The 13,152-nt window shown below is 42.7% G+C and overlaps 2 protein-coding genes across 5 annotated transcripts; one reads left to right on the plus strand and one right to left on the minus strand.

Moving 5' to 3' along the window:
• Window positions 1–6,029: 6,029 nt before the first annotated feature.
• Window positions 6,030–12,425, minus strand: ZNF22 (zinc finger protein 22). 4 transcript variants are annotated; one of them, XR_011496063.1, is made up of 3 exons: window positions 12,297–12,425; window positions 11,730–11,863; window positions 6,030–9,266 (listed from the first exon to the last, which is right to left on the minus strand). XR_011496063.1 is itself a non-coding variant. In XM_014859711.3 (2 exons), exon 2 carries the CDS (start codon window positions 9,180–9,182, stop codon window positions 8,505–8,507), a length of 678 nt encoding a protein of 225 aa, XP_014715197.1. In that variant the 5' UTR covers window positions 9,183–9,266; window positions 11,730–11,863; the 3' UTR covers window positions 6,794–8,504. The 4 variants fall into 4 exon arrangements, 3 of the variants coding, with proteins under 3 accessions (XP_014715197.1, XP_014715199.1, XP_070347620.1); XM_014859711.3 differs by lacking the exon at window positions 12,297–12,425 and having other exon boundaries at window positions 6,794–9,266; XM_014859713.3 differs by lacking the exons at window positions 11,730–11,863; window positions 12,297–12,425 and adding an exon at window positions 11,388–11,526 and having other exon boundaries at window positions 6,794–9,266.
• Window positions 11,399–12,487, plus strand: LOC123280618 (uncharacterized). The gene is made up of 2 exons (XM_070491520.1): window positions 11,399–12,246; window positions 12,347–12,487. Exon 1 carries the CDS (start codon window positions 11,399–11,401, stop codon window positions 12,074–12,076), a length of 678 nt encoding a protein of 225 aa, XP_070347621.1. The 3' UTR covers window positions 12,077–12,246; window positions 12,347–12,487.
• The last annotated feature ends 665 nt before the right edge of the window (window positions 12,488–13,152 follow it).

The following is a 13,152-nucleotide window of genomic DNA, read 5'->3' on the forward strand; positions in this document are numbered from 1 at the left end:
TGTGCTCCCCTTCACACTCTCCCAAACATGGCAGAGGGACAGAGTAATGTATGACCATGCTCAATAGTCGACAGAATAAGAAATGCATGGGAGACCCTGATGGGTGGCAATTCTGGTGCACTGAGGGCAGACATCCTGAAAGCCTCCTCCTGGGAGGTGGGGGCATCTCCTTGTTTAGGTTTTGACTCCGAAGTACCAGGGGATGAATAAACGCTGCTATGCTTAAGTCAAAATAAAATGTTTTCATTATGATTCATTATACTTCGTATTTTTGCTGTATAAGCAACTTTTCTGATAAATTTGCCAACTCTGGGTCCAGATTTCATTGAGTTAGAGGGCTTTTTCTGTAATCACTCTCTGCCTTGTGCTATTTATAGCTTGTTGTTACTCAATGGTGCATATTCCCTGTATTCTTCACATTTCTGTACATTTTATCTCCTCCTGAATTACATGTTCCTTGAAGATAGGAAGGGTGTCTTTTCTCAAATACCTGCAGCACCTGGCACAGTGACTGCTAATATTCACCAGGGGCTCAACAGACTTTGCACTGAGCTAACTGCTAACCATCCCTCACTTCTTTACTGCAAGTCTCTCCATCCTCTGCATCTGAAACACCGCACTGTCAGGATTCTTTGACTCTTCTGATTATTACTTCTCTATTACAAACTCATTTCCTCAATTGTAACCATTCCTCAATGTTTAATCCTATGATAGTCCTCTCTTTTCTCTACAGTATCTCAATTGAAAATATTATCAGAAGAGTGATATTCAAAACAATTATCAACCAACATGGCCAAGGTCCTGTCCAATCACAGGTGGACCCCTACTGTTTTGGACATTAACTCTTCAATTACTGAAGGAGACCGAGGGGTTCTGGGAAGGACCCAGGTGGCTGATGGAAAACAGGAGTGTGGCAGTGCTGATGGGTGATGGTAGGAAGCACTGGGGTGCTAGGGGCAATGACCAATTACCAACAAGCAGGGAAATATTTCAAAATTTTAACAAGTGGCTTGCCTTGACCAAGGTTTTCTGGCTCAATGCAGCCCTGCTTACCCCTGTAGCTTCTTGCAGGCAACTCGAAGTGAGGTGTACACCCAATAGAGATCTTTAATACGCTGTATACACGAAAGTGGCTACTACTGTCTTCCAATCTAACTCCACCCTTCTCAGAACCAGAGATGCATGTTTGCATGTTTCAGGCTTCTCTCTCTTCCTCTCCCACACAGCCTTCCCCTTTCCTTTCTGAACACTCGCCATGGCATACAGGCTTTACCCTTCATAAGCTGTAGTTTTCAACCTCAGAGAAAACAAGGGAGGAGTCACTGAATGAAATGAGGACAGAGGATCAGTATATGTAATCCTGGCCCTTTGCTATTCTTTAGCTCTGGGTATCTATCTCCTCCCGGCTTGAGGAGGCCCAGTCAATAGGGGGCAGCAAGTGTGTTTTGTTTCATGCTCAACTCCAGGGTGAATACTGCTAAGGCCACGTGTGGGACCACAGTCAACACCAGACCCAGTTAGACTTTTGGTTCCACCAAAATACTTTCCAGTAGAAGACTTCACCGTGTTCTCCCTACTTGTCAGCAATTAGAGGACAACCCTTTGTCTCTCCCCGGACCACCATTCATTTTTATTAAGTCTTCAGAAGAACTATAGATCAAGACTTGTAAAACTGTCCTTGGAGTAGCTGAGTTGAACAACTAAGGTCTGCACGTAAAACAGAACCTAGCTTTTGATCCCTATGGTTCTCAAGGGACAAAGAAATCCAGACTCACAGACATCGATGAAACCAAGGTAGACACAGCCAGGGAGCCAGGAGAGCTGGAGGCTGTGTGGAGAGTCAACACTCATTCCTGTCCTACTCTATTCTGGCAAGTCTCCTCTCTTTGAGGGCAGGGAGATTGGAGTTGTCACTTTCATTTTTGATGCCCATAAAGGTGGATTCATCTCACATGTTCTAGGATAAGGTAACAAGATTTTTAAAATAGATATAGAAAAGGCCATGGACCTTCTGGTCCCATTTGACCTTGAGTAAGTTACTTGAACTCTCTTGAGTCTGTTTCCTTATCCAGACAATGGGAATATCTGTTGTGGACTGAATTGTGTCCTCCCCAAATTCATATGTTGAAGCCTTAACTTCCAATGTGACTGTACTGTTAGATAGGGCCTTTAAGGAGGGAATTAAGGTTAAATGAGGTGATAAGTGGGGCCCTAACTCAATACGACTGGCTCCTTTTAAGGAGAGATACTAGAGTGTCTTGCGCGCTTGTACGCTGTGTTTGCATGCATAGAGGAAAGGCCATGTGAAGACACAGTGAAAAGGTGGCTACCTGGAAGCCAGGAAAACAGAAAACCACCCTGCTGGGACCTTGATCTTGGGCTATTGGCCACCAGAACTGTGAGAAAAATGTCTATTTTTTAAGCCGCACAGTCTGTGGTATCTTGCTATGGCAGCTTAAGCAGACTAATAAAATAGCTAATGTATGTAAAACACCTGACACAGAATGGTACAAATATTAATTTACTTCAATAATTTCCATGCTTCAGACACAGATATTCATTTCCTGTCCTACTTTGCCACCCAGATTAGCATCTTAAGATCAGTATTTCCTAAAAAAAATTTATCATCTTCTCCCCCAAACCTCCTAGTCACCTAGCCTGGAAACCTCCATCACAGCGTTTCCTCTCTTGCTTGTACCTCAGATCTGATGTCTCCAGGTCTGTCCATTCTGTCACCACAGTGTCTCTTACTTTCGCCCCTCCCCCGCGCTCCCCACTCCCCCCACTCCAGAGCCCTACTTTAAACATTTGTTCCTATTTGGACTATTCTAAGAGTTCTCTTGACTCTCAGTGACAACAAGTGGTTTCCTTGACCCAAGTCAATACCTTTTCAGATCATCTAGCAACAGTCTCTCCAAATAACCAACTTAAAATCTCTTCCAAAACTTCATTGACTTTCCAGTTTTGGAGGATCTGAAATTGCTTGGTCACAAAATTGATATTAAAAAAAAAAATGTGTTTTAAAGTCTGAAAAGTCCTTAAAATGTTCTAGATCTGTTTTTTTTTTTCCTTTGAGGAAGACTAGCCCTGAGCTAACAGCTGCTGCCAATCCTCCTCTTTTTGCTGAGGAAGGCTGGCCCTGAGCCAACATCTGTGCCCATCTTCCTCCACTTTATATGTGGGACGCCTGTCACAGCATGGCTTGACAAGTGGTGCAAAGGTCCGCACCTGGGATCCGAACCAGCGAACCTGGGGCAGCCAAAGCAGAAAATGCTAACGTAACCACTGCGCCACTAGGCCAGCCCCTAGATCTAGTTTTAACAGGAAAAACATAGGGCTTTGAGTCATTTAAAAGTTGGATGTCCCACAATTAGAAGGACCTGCAACTAGGATATACAACTGTGTACGGGGGGATTTGGGGAGATAAAGCAGGCAAAAAAATAAGTTGGACGTGACATTAGTTTTCTAAACTATATAAACTCTACGTATATATGTTTTATAATTCAAAGAGCATAAAAGAAGAATCTAGGTCACTAAAAACTAATCATCCAATTTAGGAGAGGGTCAGGTAAGTGGCCTTCCAGGTCCTTTCACACCATGAGAATGTCTGATTCCTTAAGGTTTGATGCCATTTTATACATTTGTTCTTTCATTAATTACGTCATTCATGCATTCAACAAACATAAGCGTGTACACAATGTGCAAGGCTAAAGAATGAATTATGCAATGAGCGATGACTTCCAAGAGAACAGAAGATTGAAGAAGCGGGATAGGGATGGAAGATGGGGGAAGAAAAGTTCTAGGTGGGACTCTCCAGCTAGTAGGCATGGTAGCTGATAGCCAGGCTGAGAACTTTCCAGAACTAACTTCTTACCTCTTTCTCTAACCTTCATTCTGAACTTCCCTCTTGGCCTTTCTTCAGTAAAACTTTCAGTTGAATAACTGGTATAAGCCAAGAGCTAGCAGATGAGAGGAAGAATGAGAGAAAGAGATTGAAATATGGATCATTACAATTCAGTTTACAGGAAGAGCACCTAAGGAAGGTTCAAGGCTTCCTGGAGGCCTCTCAGAATAGATACTGGACAAAGCAAAATAAACAAAGGTACAGAGCATTTTGGAGCTGCTGTCATTCAGTGTGGGGCAGGGAATGGAAGGAGGTAAGACTTGAGGCCCAAGGTAGGAGGTCAAGCCCTACAGGTCCAATTAGCCAATTGGTTGGGTCCCTTTGGGGGAATGTTTCTTCTAGCTGGTTGTTACTTCTCATTGGATCAATTTCTAACCTATGCTCTAACAAACTTCTTGCATCCCATCTTATCAAACTATTCCACTCTTAAGGTTGATATTTAAGGCTCTCCTGGAGGCCCATTCCAGGCTTATCTCCCACAACTCTCTTAGATGAACCTGGACTATCTATAAAGTAGGTATCTGTTTCCTGAGAAGGATCTGTTCTCTGAGTAGATCCTTCTGTGCTTTGCAGCTTTCACTCCACCTTGTACCTCTGCCTCTCCCCTCCCCTCATTCCCTGGTCCCCCACCATGCCCTCTCTCCACCCTACCCCCACACAGTCACACACAGAGCCTTCACATCCTTAAAAGTCTAGACTAGGTCTGGCAAACTGGTAAGAATGGTTGTGACTTTTAAAATCTGGATTTCTGGTTTCTCTTGAAAAATCAAGAGCCAGCATATCTGGGCCTGAATGTCAGCAAGGTAACCACTGGCTGATACCGAGCCAGGGTTATCCTTTTGGATGGGCATGTGCACTCCTGTTCACAGCACTCTTCTCGCTCCACTCATTTACACTGGCTGCCTGGCCTCGATAGACTTTTGGGTTTCTATTCCCTAACCTAGTGTAAATCTCATCCCTTGAAGATCCTTTCCTTCTTCCCTGTACCAGATGTAAATTCTCCAGTTTGAATGGGAATCACACTGTGTATTCATCACCTCTTTTAATATTACTTTTTAAAAATGTTAATTTACGTTTCCTACCAGTCTTTTTTACATGGCAGGTGCTCAACAAATATTTATTCCCTCAAAAAAATGAAACACTTTGCTTTCCTAACACAGGGAATAACACTGCGTTTATGGCTATGTACTTCTACTTTGAAGAGGTACTCTCACTACCTGTCAAAAAATTCATACAGATTCTTATATTTCCCTTAGAAACGTATTAGATGATTCTTGCCCTTTTTAGGTATACCTTTCTCTCCAAGAGTCTTGACTCAGCCAAAATAAAACAGAACTCACTTTTAAATTTATGGGATAAAACTTTGCCACTGACAATTTCAGATTTGATTCAACAGCTTCTCCGCCTCCAGCTCCCTAATAAGTCAATCAGAAAACAATGTCCCAGGCTCTCTGCCTGCATTACTTCATTTAATTCTACCTCCACAACTCAACCATCAGTATCTTCTTCAATGTAGTCAAGAACAAAAACTCAAATTGCCCAGTTGCTAGTTAATTGAGATGTAAACCTAAGTAGGTTTACCCCAGGGCCCAAAGTCTTCATCATTAAATCCTGCCTACCCTTGTCAAAGGTTTAGTATTATGTATGTATCTGACTTAAACACCACTTTATCTAAGCACATCACTAACCCCCAGTAATAGGCTATAGCAGTGGTTCTCAAAGTGTCCTGCACAAGCATGTTACTATGACCTGTGAGCATGTCAGAACCCTAAGTTATCCGGCTACAGCCCAGACCTACTGAATATGCAGTTCTGCGAGTGGGCCCAGAAATGTTTTACCAAGTCCTCCAGGTGACAGTGATACGTACTGAAATTGAGAACCACTGGGTCAGAGGTCCCTCCTCTGTGCTCCCATAGTGCCCTATACTTATTCTAGTTTTTCATTTCCTCTACTTGACTACTCACTTAAGTTCCTTTAAGCTAAAGCTGCCTTGATCACTTTTATTTCTACCGCATTTATTAAATGATTGAATAAATAAAAGAATGTGGAAGCCAAGCATTTTGTTTTTTAAAGCTTGGCACCTGAGTTAACATCTGTTGCCAATCTCTTTTTTTTTCTTTTTCTTCTCCCCAAAGCCCCCCAGTACATAGTTGTATACTCCAGCTGTAGCTCCTTCCAGCTGTGCTATGTGGGATGCCGCCTCAGCATGGCCTGATGAGCAGTGCCATGTCCACACCCAGGATCCAAACTGGTGAAACCCTTGGCCCCTGACCTGAAGTGGAGCACGAGCACTTAACCACTTGGCCACGGGGCCGGCCCCAGAAACCAAGCATTTTTAACAACACATCTCACTCGCTGGTGTAGGATTGAAGAAATTTCAGCAATATTTAAAAAAAAATACACTTGGAGCTTTTTTTCCCCCCTAAATAAAACATCCAGATTGTATATAAAAGGAGCCTGCCAGAAGAATAAAAGGATTCAGAGTTTGGTAAACCTGAGTTATGGTGGAAATTCAGACCATTGAGGGGCAGCATATTTTCATGCAAGACTGTATTCAAAGAGGCAGTGCCTACAAGACTCAATTTCTAGTAGTGCAATATTTCCTTTACTCATTAATGTAAAGCAGCTGTGATATTTCTCTCTTCTAAGATGCTCACAAAAGTAGCATAAAGTAGTAGTACCACATGCTAGTTACCAAAGAAGGTCACCATAAATGTTAGTGACCTATTTGCTCTGTTTTAGGGCTCTAAGAAGAAATGCAAACCACAGTCAAACTGGGAATACACCTAAATCTGAAGAGTTTCTGCTTTACTTTTATAAAGTATGTGGAAGTCCATTTAGGATAAAAATGAAAACTAAAAAATCTAATATACACAGGTTTTTCTGTTGCCCTGTGGTTGCTGTCAAAATTGGCAAATTTATTAAATTTGAGAAAGTGATGTTGGTCCCAGTCAGAAGTTACTCCAGACCCAAAACTGCTATAACATGGATGGTAGATCCTCAAAACGGCCCTAGGCACGCCTCTGCTACAGAGTGACTTGGGTGTGAGTAAACACAACACTTGCTAAGCCATCAAAGATCAAGTCTTTTGTGAAAGATAACTGCAGTTACCTCACACCCACAGGACATTTTGTGGACACCCTGTTGGATGAAACTGTTGTCAACAAGGCCATCTTCTATGACTTTGCATTCAAACGCAAGGCCAGGAGGGAGGCAAAGTTCAAGTCTGAGGCAATCAAAAATAGGCAAAACAAGTGATTCTGCCAAAAGCTGTGATGTTAGATGTTGCCTAAATTATTAAGACAACTTCCCAGGAGAAAAATGAACAGAAGGCAGTAGTAAGCAAAATATCCCACTTAAAAAATTTTTTTATAGTAACCGTTATTAATACAGCAGGAACTTGTATGATTATAAAAGATACAAAAAAAATCAAAAGAATGTTAGCATTCAATAGAAATTAAAACCTGAGCTGAAGGTTGATCAGAATGTCTGACACTTGGCATTGTTCTGATGGAAGACACACATTTACTAGACTCGGCAAATAATTCACATAATTCACAAAAAGTTAACAGATTTCAAAATCTACACATTGAGCTACAAGCACTGACATTTGAATTAAATGACTTTTGCTGTTGACAAACATTCATTTAAGATAACCAGGGTTATCCTAAAGCTCTCAATGGGAAACACATAGAGGTTGAAAATTGTTAATTTCTAATTAGCAAGTGGAGATTGTTTCGGTAAAATATGGTTTAATTATTTATTCATGTAGATCTAAAAGGCTAGCTCACTTTGTCAGAGCACAAGAGAATGCCAAAAGAAATCAAAGCCATGGGGATGGACGGATCAACATAAACCCATCCCAACTTCCAGAAAACAAGCGACACCGAGTAAGACCATCACAAAGAACGGTATTGGTAGGAATAGGAGACTTGTGGTCTAATTCAGTTCTCACTTTGGCTTCTAGAGTGCCTTTTTCTAAGAATTTGGTGAAAAACAGAGAAATTCTACACCTTTAATTAATAATTGTCCATAAGCAGAAGAGAAGAAACAAAAGAAAGCTAACATACAGTGATGGGCCTTGTTGATTAAAAATCTGTGAACATGAATACATTTTAATATATGGATCCTTGAGTGATACTTACAAACAAACGGTTAATATACTACAAAAACTTTACAAACACAAAATGTCCTTATCTGTTGCAGAACTCCAAAACTAATGGAATTAACTTCTCCCTTTTAAAGTACTGATTCCACAGAAAGCCCTAAAATCGAGTTGTCATTGGAATTCCTGTACTTTTACATGTGTCATCAAAACAGGATTATTTTCTCATAATGATGCAGGAAGCAATTTCAAATGAGGTCAAGGATCTTATATTATCTCAAAAGATATTTTCAGTTCCTTGTACTCCATGTTACACACACAAAAAATGAGGACAGCTGGACACATGTAATTTCTTTCATACCAACCTCATTAAACTCCCAATGTCTCCATGCTGGGAAAGGATACCGTACTGAAGTGGTCTATTATAAAGTATCTCCAGTTCTAAAACAGATACTTTTTATTTTTTTAAAAGATGGCTGAAGTAGTGTCCTCTACCTAGCGGAGACGAGCCACTGACTTCCTTCCTGTACCAGCCTTCCAAGATGATACCGAGTGCGTCTTTGCCCTAATATTCTTGCCCCGGGTCTTACGAGGCTTCTCTTCTTTGTGCACCTTCATGTGCTGCCTAAGATGAGAGCTCTGGCTGAAGCACTTGCCACATTCACTGCACTGGTAGGGCTTCTCCCCCGTGTGGGTTCTCTGATGTTGAATAAGGTGGGAACTCTGGCTGAAACAGCGGCCACACTCATCACACTGATAGGGCTTTTCTCCAGTATGAATTCTCTGGTGCTGAATGAGATTCGAGCTCTGTTTAAAGCTTTCTCCACACTCATCACACTTATAGGGCTTCTCCCCGGTATGGATCCGTCGATGCTGAATGAGATTAGAACTCTGAAAGAAACTTTTCCCACAATCAGCACATCTATAGGATTTCTTTCCAGTATGGATCTTCTGATGTTGAAAAAGAGTTGAGCTCTGACTGAAACTCTTTTCACATTCAGTACATTTATAGGGCTTCTCATCCAGGCTTCTTCTCAGTCTACTCAAGTTTGAGATAAATGGAACAGTCATTCCCCATTTTTGCCGCTGCCGGATGGTTTTGCGCTGGTTCTCAGAGGCTTTTCCGTGGCTTGAGCTCCGAGAAATACCACCCTTAGGTTTTCCTAATCTCATGGTGAAGAGCCAAATGTGTTAAGAGTCTACTCTCTTCTTCTGAACTAATGTTTCACTTCCTAGAGCTACACAGCTCAGAATTTTCTGTGTGTAAAGGAAAAAATAAAAATACAAATTATGGGCGATTAATTATTCAGCTTTAATACCTCTTCAACACATCAAAATCGCGTCCATGTTTAAATTAAAAATGTATTCAATACATATGGAAACAAAGACAATTTTGGGGAAAAGATATTTACAAAATAATTTTAATAATTCCAGAGTTTAAGCTTAATAGCTTTTATTATGCTTTATCAAATGAGAATGTAATTCTGAAGGATTAAAAAGTGGAGACTATACCTTAATGGAAATAGAAGACATAACTCCAAAAGACAATCAAAATTTGGGTAATAGACTACCATTATGTTTTAATATTTACTCCCACATTAAACTTCTACTTACTGGTGACTATCTAATTGAGGTGTTCAACTTAGAAAGAAATGACAAACCATACTACTTGACTGAATATTTCTGTTTATCCTGATTTGTTTAGCCATTCCATTTTCACAACTATAGATAACAACTTAGCTTTAACTTGATAGCATAAGTGGTTTTGAAAGTAGGACTACTCTATAAAGAGTGATAAGTTGGGGCCGGCCCAGTGGCGCAGGGGCTCAGTTCCCACGTTCTGCTTCTGCAGCCTGGTGTTTGCCTGCCCGGATCCTGGGTGTGGACCTACGTGCTGCTTGTCAAGTCATGCTGTGGCAGGTGTCTCACATATAAAGTGGAGAAAGATGGGCACGGATGTTAGCTCAGGGCCAAGCTTCCTCAGCAAAAAGAGGAGGATTGGCAGCAGATGTTAGCTCAGAGCTAATCTTCCTCAAAAAAAAAAAGAGTGATAAGTTTCCGTAAGTCAATTCAATAAATACCAGATGACAAAAACGTCAAAGAGATGCTGTATTATTATTTTTTCTAGATTCTAATGATTCAAGAAAAAGGACAATTCTTTGAAAACTTGAAACAAGAGGATTGTTTCTGGAGAGAGAAACAAAAATTTCAAAAGACGTTTTACCAGATGGCAAAAACGTCAAAGAGATGCTGTATTATTATTTTTTCTAGATTCTAATGATTCAAGAAAAAGGACAATTCTTTGAAAACTTGAAACAAGAGGATTGTTTCTGGAGAGAGAAACAAAAATTTCAAAAGACCTTTTACCAGATGGCGAAATGAAATTGAGTAGACAAAAAGGCCATAGGCAGAACACAAGCAAAAGAGGAGGAGAAAGCAAGTTTACATGTAAAAATAGGACAGAATTTTAAAAATGCCCAAATGCTGCAAAAACTCAAAATTCCAAAAATTAATTTCACTCACTTGCTTATAAGGTTATTTAAAATAATGGCCATAAACAAACAAACAAGCCACAAACTCCAAATAGATGACAATGTAGGAGAAGCTAAGCTGTGAAAATAAGATTACTGCAACTATTTTCCACATCCTGTGTCAAGAAGCAGACTTTAAAATGGGAATAATTGCCCTGGAACTCTGCATAGAGGCTTATAAAGCAAAGAAGAGGAAACACAAATTACATCATTGTTCTCGCCTTTCCTTCAGCTCATTGCATAACTGAGACTCCAGGCCTGATAGTGCTGAGAACTTTATCTGGGATTTAATAATTCTATCTGCTGTATCACAAAGAGCGAACTGCATAAAACAAAATTACAGAGAGCACTATTCATTCCTCAACTTTAGTAAATACTTATAGAACATCTATTACAAGGAGACATTTATTAGGTAATGTTACTGTTGAAAAAATAGCTTTAACGGTAATTATACATTTTTAAAAACTACATATATTTCTTATACGATATAATTCCGATCCGGTGGGAAACTCAGAGACTATCTAATCCACCTAGAACAATACAGATGAAGAACTCATACTAACAGGTGTCCTTTGTGCTACCTTTCATAATTCCCATAGCAGCTTTATGCGGTTATCTGCGTTTTACAGCTAAGAAAAGGCAGGCATACAGCTGGGAAGACTTGGGCCAGGTTCCCAAACCCAGCGGCCCACTGACGGGCAGCCCCACCTTCTAGCGCCAAGTCCAGCGCTCGGACGGTGCTCAGCATAACTGGACGGCAAGGGCGGGTGCGAAGGTAAACTTGAGCGACACGGGCTACCAGTCGTGCGAACCCGCGTCACTGCACTGTGCCTCAGTTTCCTCCTACCTAAAACTGGGATGACAATAGAGCTGCTGCATCATCAGAGTGTCGGAAGCTTAAATGAGTCAAAATCTGTAAATGGCTCAGCACAGCCCTGCGGTGACCGAGTGTTCGTTCAGTACATGCAGCCGGGCAACGCGCCGCACGGCGGAAGGACTGCGGCCCAAGGGACCTGCGCGGCCGTCTCCCGCCGCAACTCGCTGGGGCCCCGTGAAGGCCTCCGCCCCGCTGCCTCTGCCACCGCCCCCGGCCCGGCGCCGAGCCCTCCCTGCGGCGCGGGGAGCGGAGCCCGAGGCAGCGCCCGCCCCACCGCGCTTGAGGCAGCTCGCGCCCGGGCGGGCCACTCACCGCGGGGCCGGCCGCCGCCCTCTCTCTCCCGCTCGGTGCCCTGGCCCTGCCGGAAGTGCGGGCTGCGGCTCTTCGGCGCCACCGCGGTCGCTCTAGGAACGTGGCGGAGCGACCCTCTATGGTCCCGGGCCCACCTGAAAGAAGAAACGCTTCGTTGCGTCTCGTTTTGTTTCCCTCTCCCGCCCCTCGGAAGGCCTGCCTGCTGGGGTCCCAGGACCGCCAGGCCTGTGGCCGGCTCCTCTGCGGAGGAGGAGCGGCCGGCGAGCTGCAACCTGGGTCAGTCGCGGCTTCTGAAACGCAGCGCCAGCCTGCCCATCCCGAGACTTCGTTCTTTCTACAAATACTGAGCACTTATTAATTATAAAGAGGGACTTTCGGAGAGCCTCAACTGTTCCTATTTTTCATGAATCACCTCATTTAATTATCACCCAGAGGCCCCTGCAAGATGGACATGATCCTACTCATTTTACAGCTAAAGAAACGGAGGCTTAGAGAAGTTTGCTGAAGTTCACACGGTGTAAGTGGACGACCAAGGATTGGGACGGGTCTCTCGCGATTTAAAACCACCTCCTTGCTTTTCTTTAGTAACGATCTTTCCCGCTTCTCCTCTCCCACAGGCTCCTCTTCAGCCAATGTGGCGGCGCTGCGTCCGTCCTCTGGTGGCCTCCTTCCCCTGCGGACCTCCTCCAGTTTAACGGTTTCACATGCGGTCTCTATGTGCTGAAGACTCCGAATTGGCAACTCCAGTCTGACCCTGGGATGCAAATATTACTGAACTGTAGATTTGTATATCCAACTAGTTACCCAGTACCATTTGTATGTGATGGACATCCCCCAAATGAACTTCTGATAGTCACCAAGCCTGTTCCTTCAGCAGCATGCATCCCAGCAAATTGATGGCAACTCCTCCATCTTTCCAGTTGCTCAGGCCAAAACTCTTGATGTCATTGTTGTCTGTTTTTTCACCCCAAACCCAGATCCAATCCATCTGCAATTTTGTTGGCTTTATCTTCAAAATATATCCAGAATTGAGCCACTTTCAACACCTCCACTGTTAGAACATCCACCAAGCTGCTGTCATCTCCTGTTTGGATTATTGTGTTGCCTTCCTGACTAGTCTCCCTCTTGAGACCCACGTCAGATCATGTCATTCATTTTGTTCAAAACCCTTCACAGACTTCCCATGTCATTAGAGCAAAAACCGCTGGCCTCATAGTGGCACACACAGCTGTCATGATCTGTCTCCTGTTCTTGGTTGGGTCTGCAATGCTGAGAACAGCAGGTAGCAGGAACTCAGCCAGTATTTGTTGAATGAATGAATGTACAGGATGCCTCATTGTTTACAAGTGCCTTTATATCTATTCTTTGGTCATTCATCTTTACTACAGTCTCATGAAGCAGGGATCATCCTGTCTTGCAGATC

The sequence above is a fragment of the Equus asinus genome, chromosome 2 (assembly GCF_041296235.1).
Source record: "Equus asinus isolate D_3611 breed Donkey chromosome 2, EquAss-T2T_v2, whole genome shotgun sequence".
NCBI classification, from domain to species: Eukaryota; Metazoa; Chordata; class Mammalia; order Perissodactyla; family Equidae; genus Equus; species Equus asinus.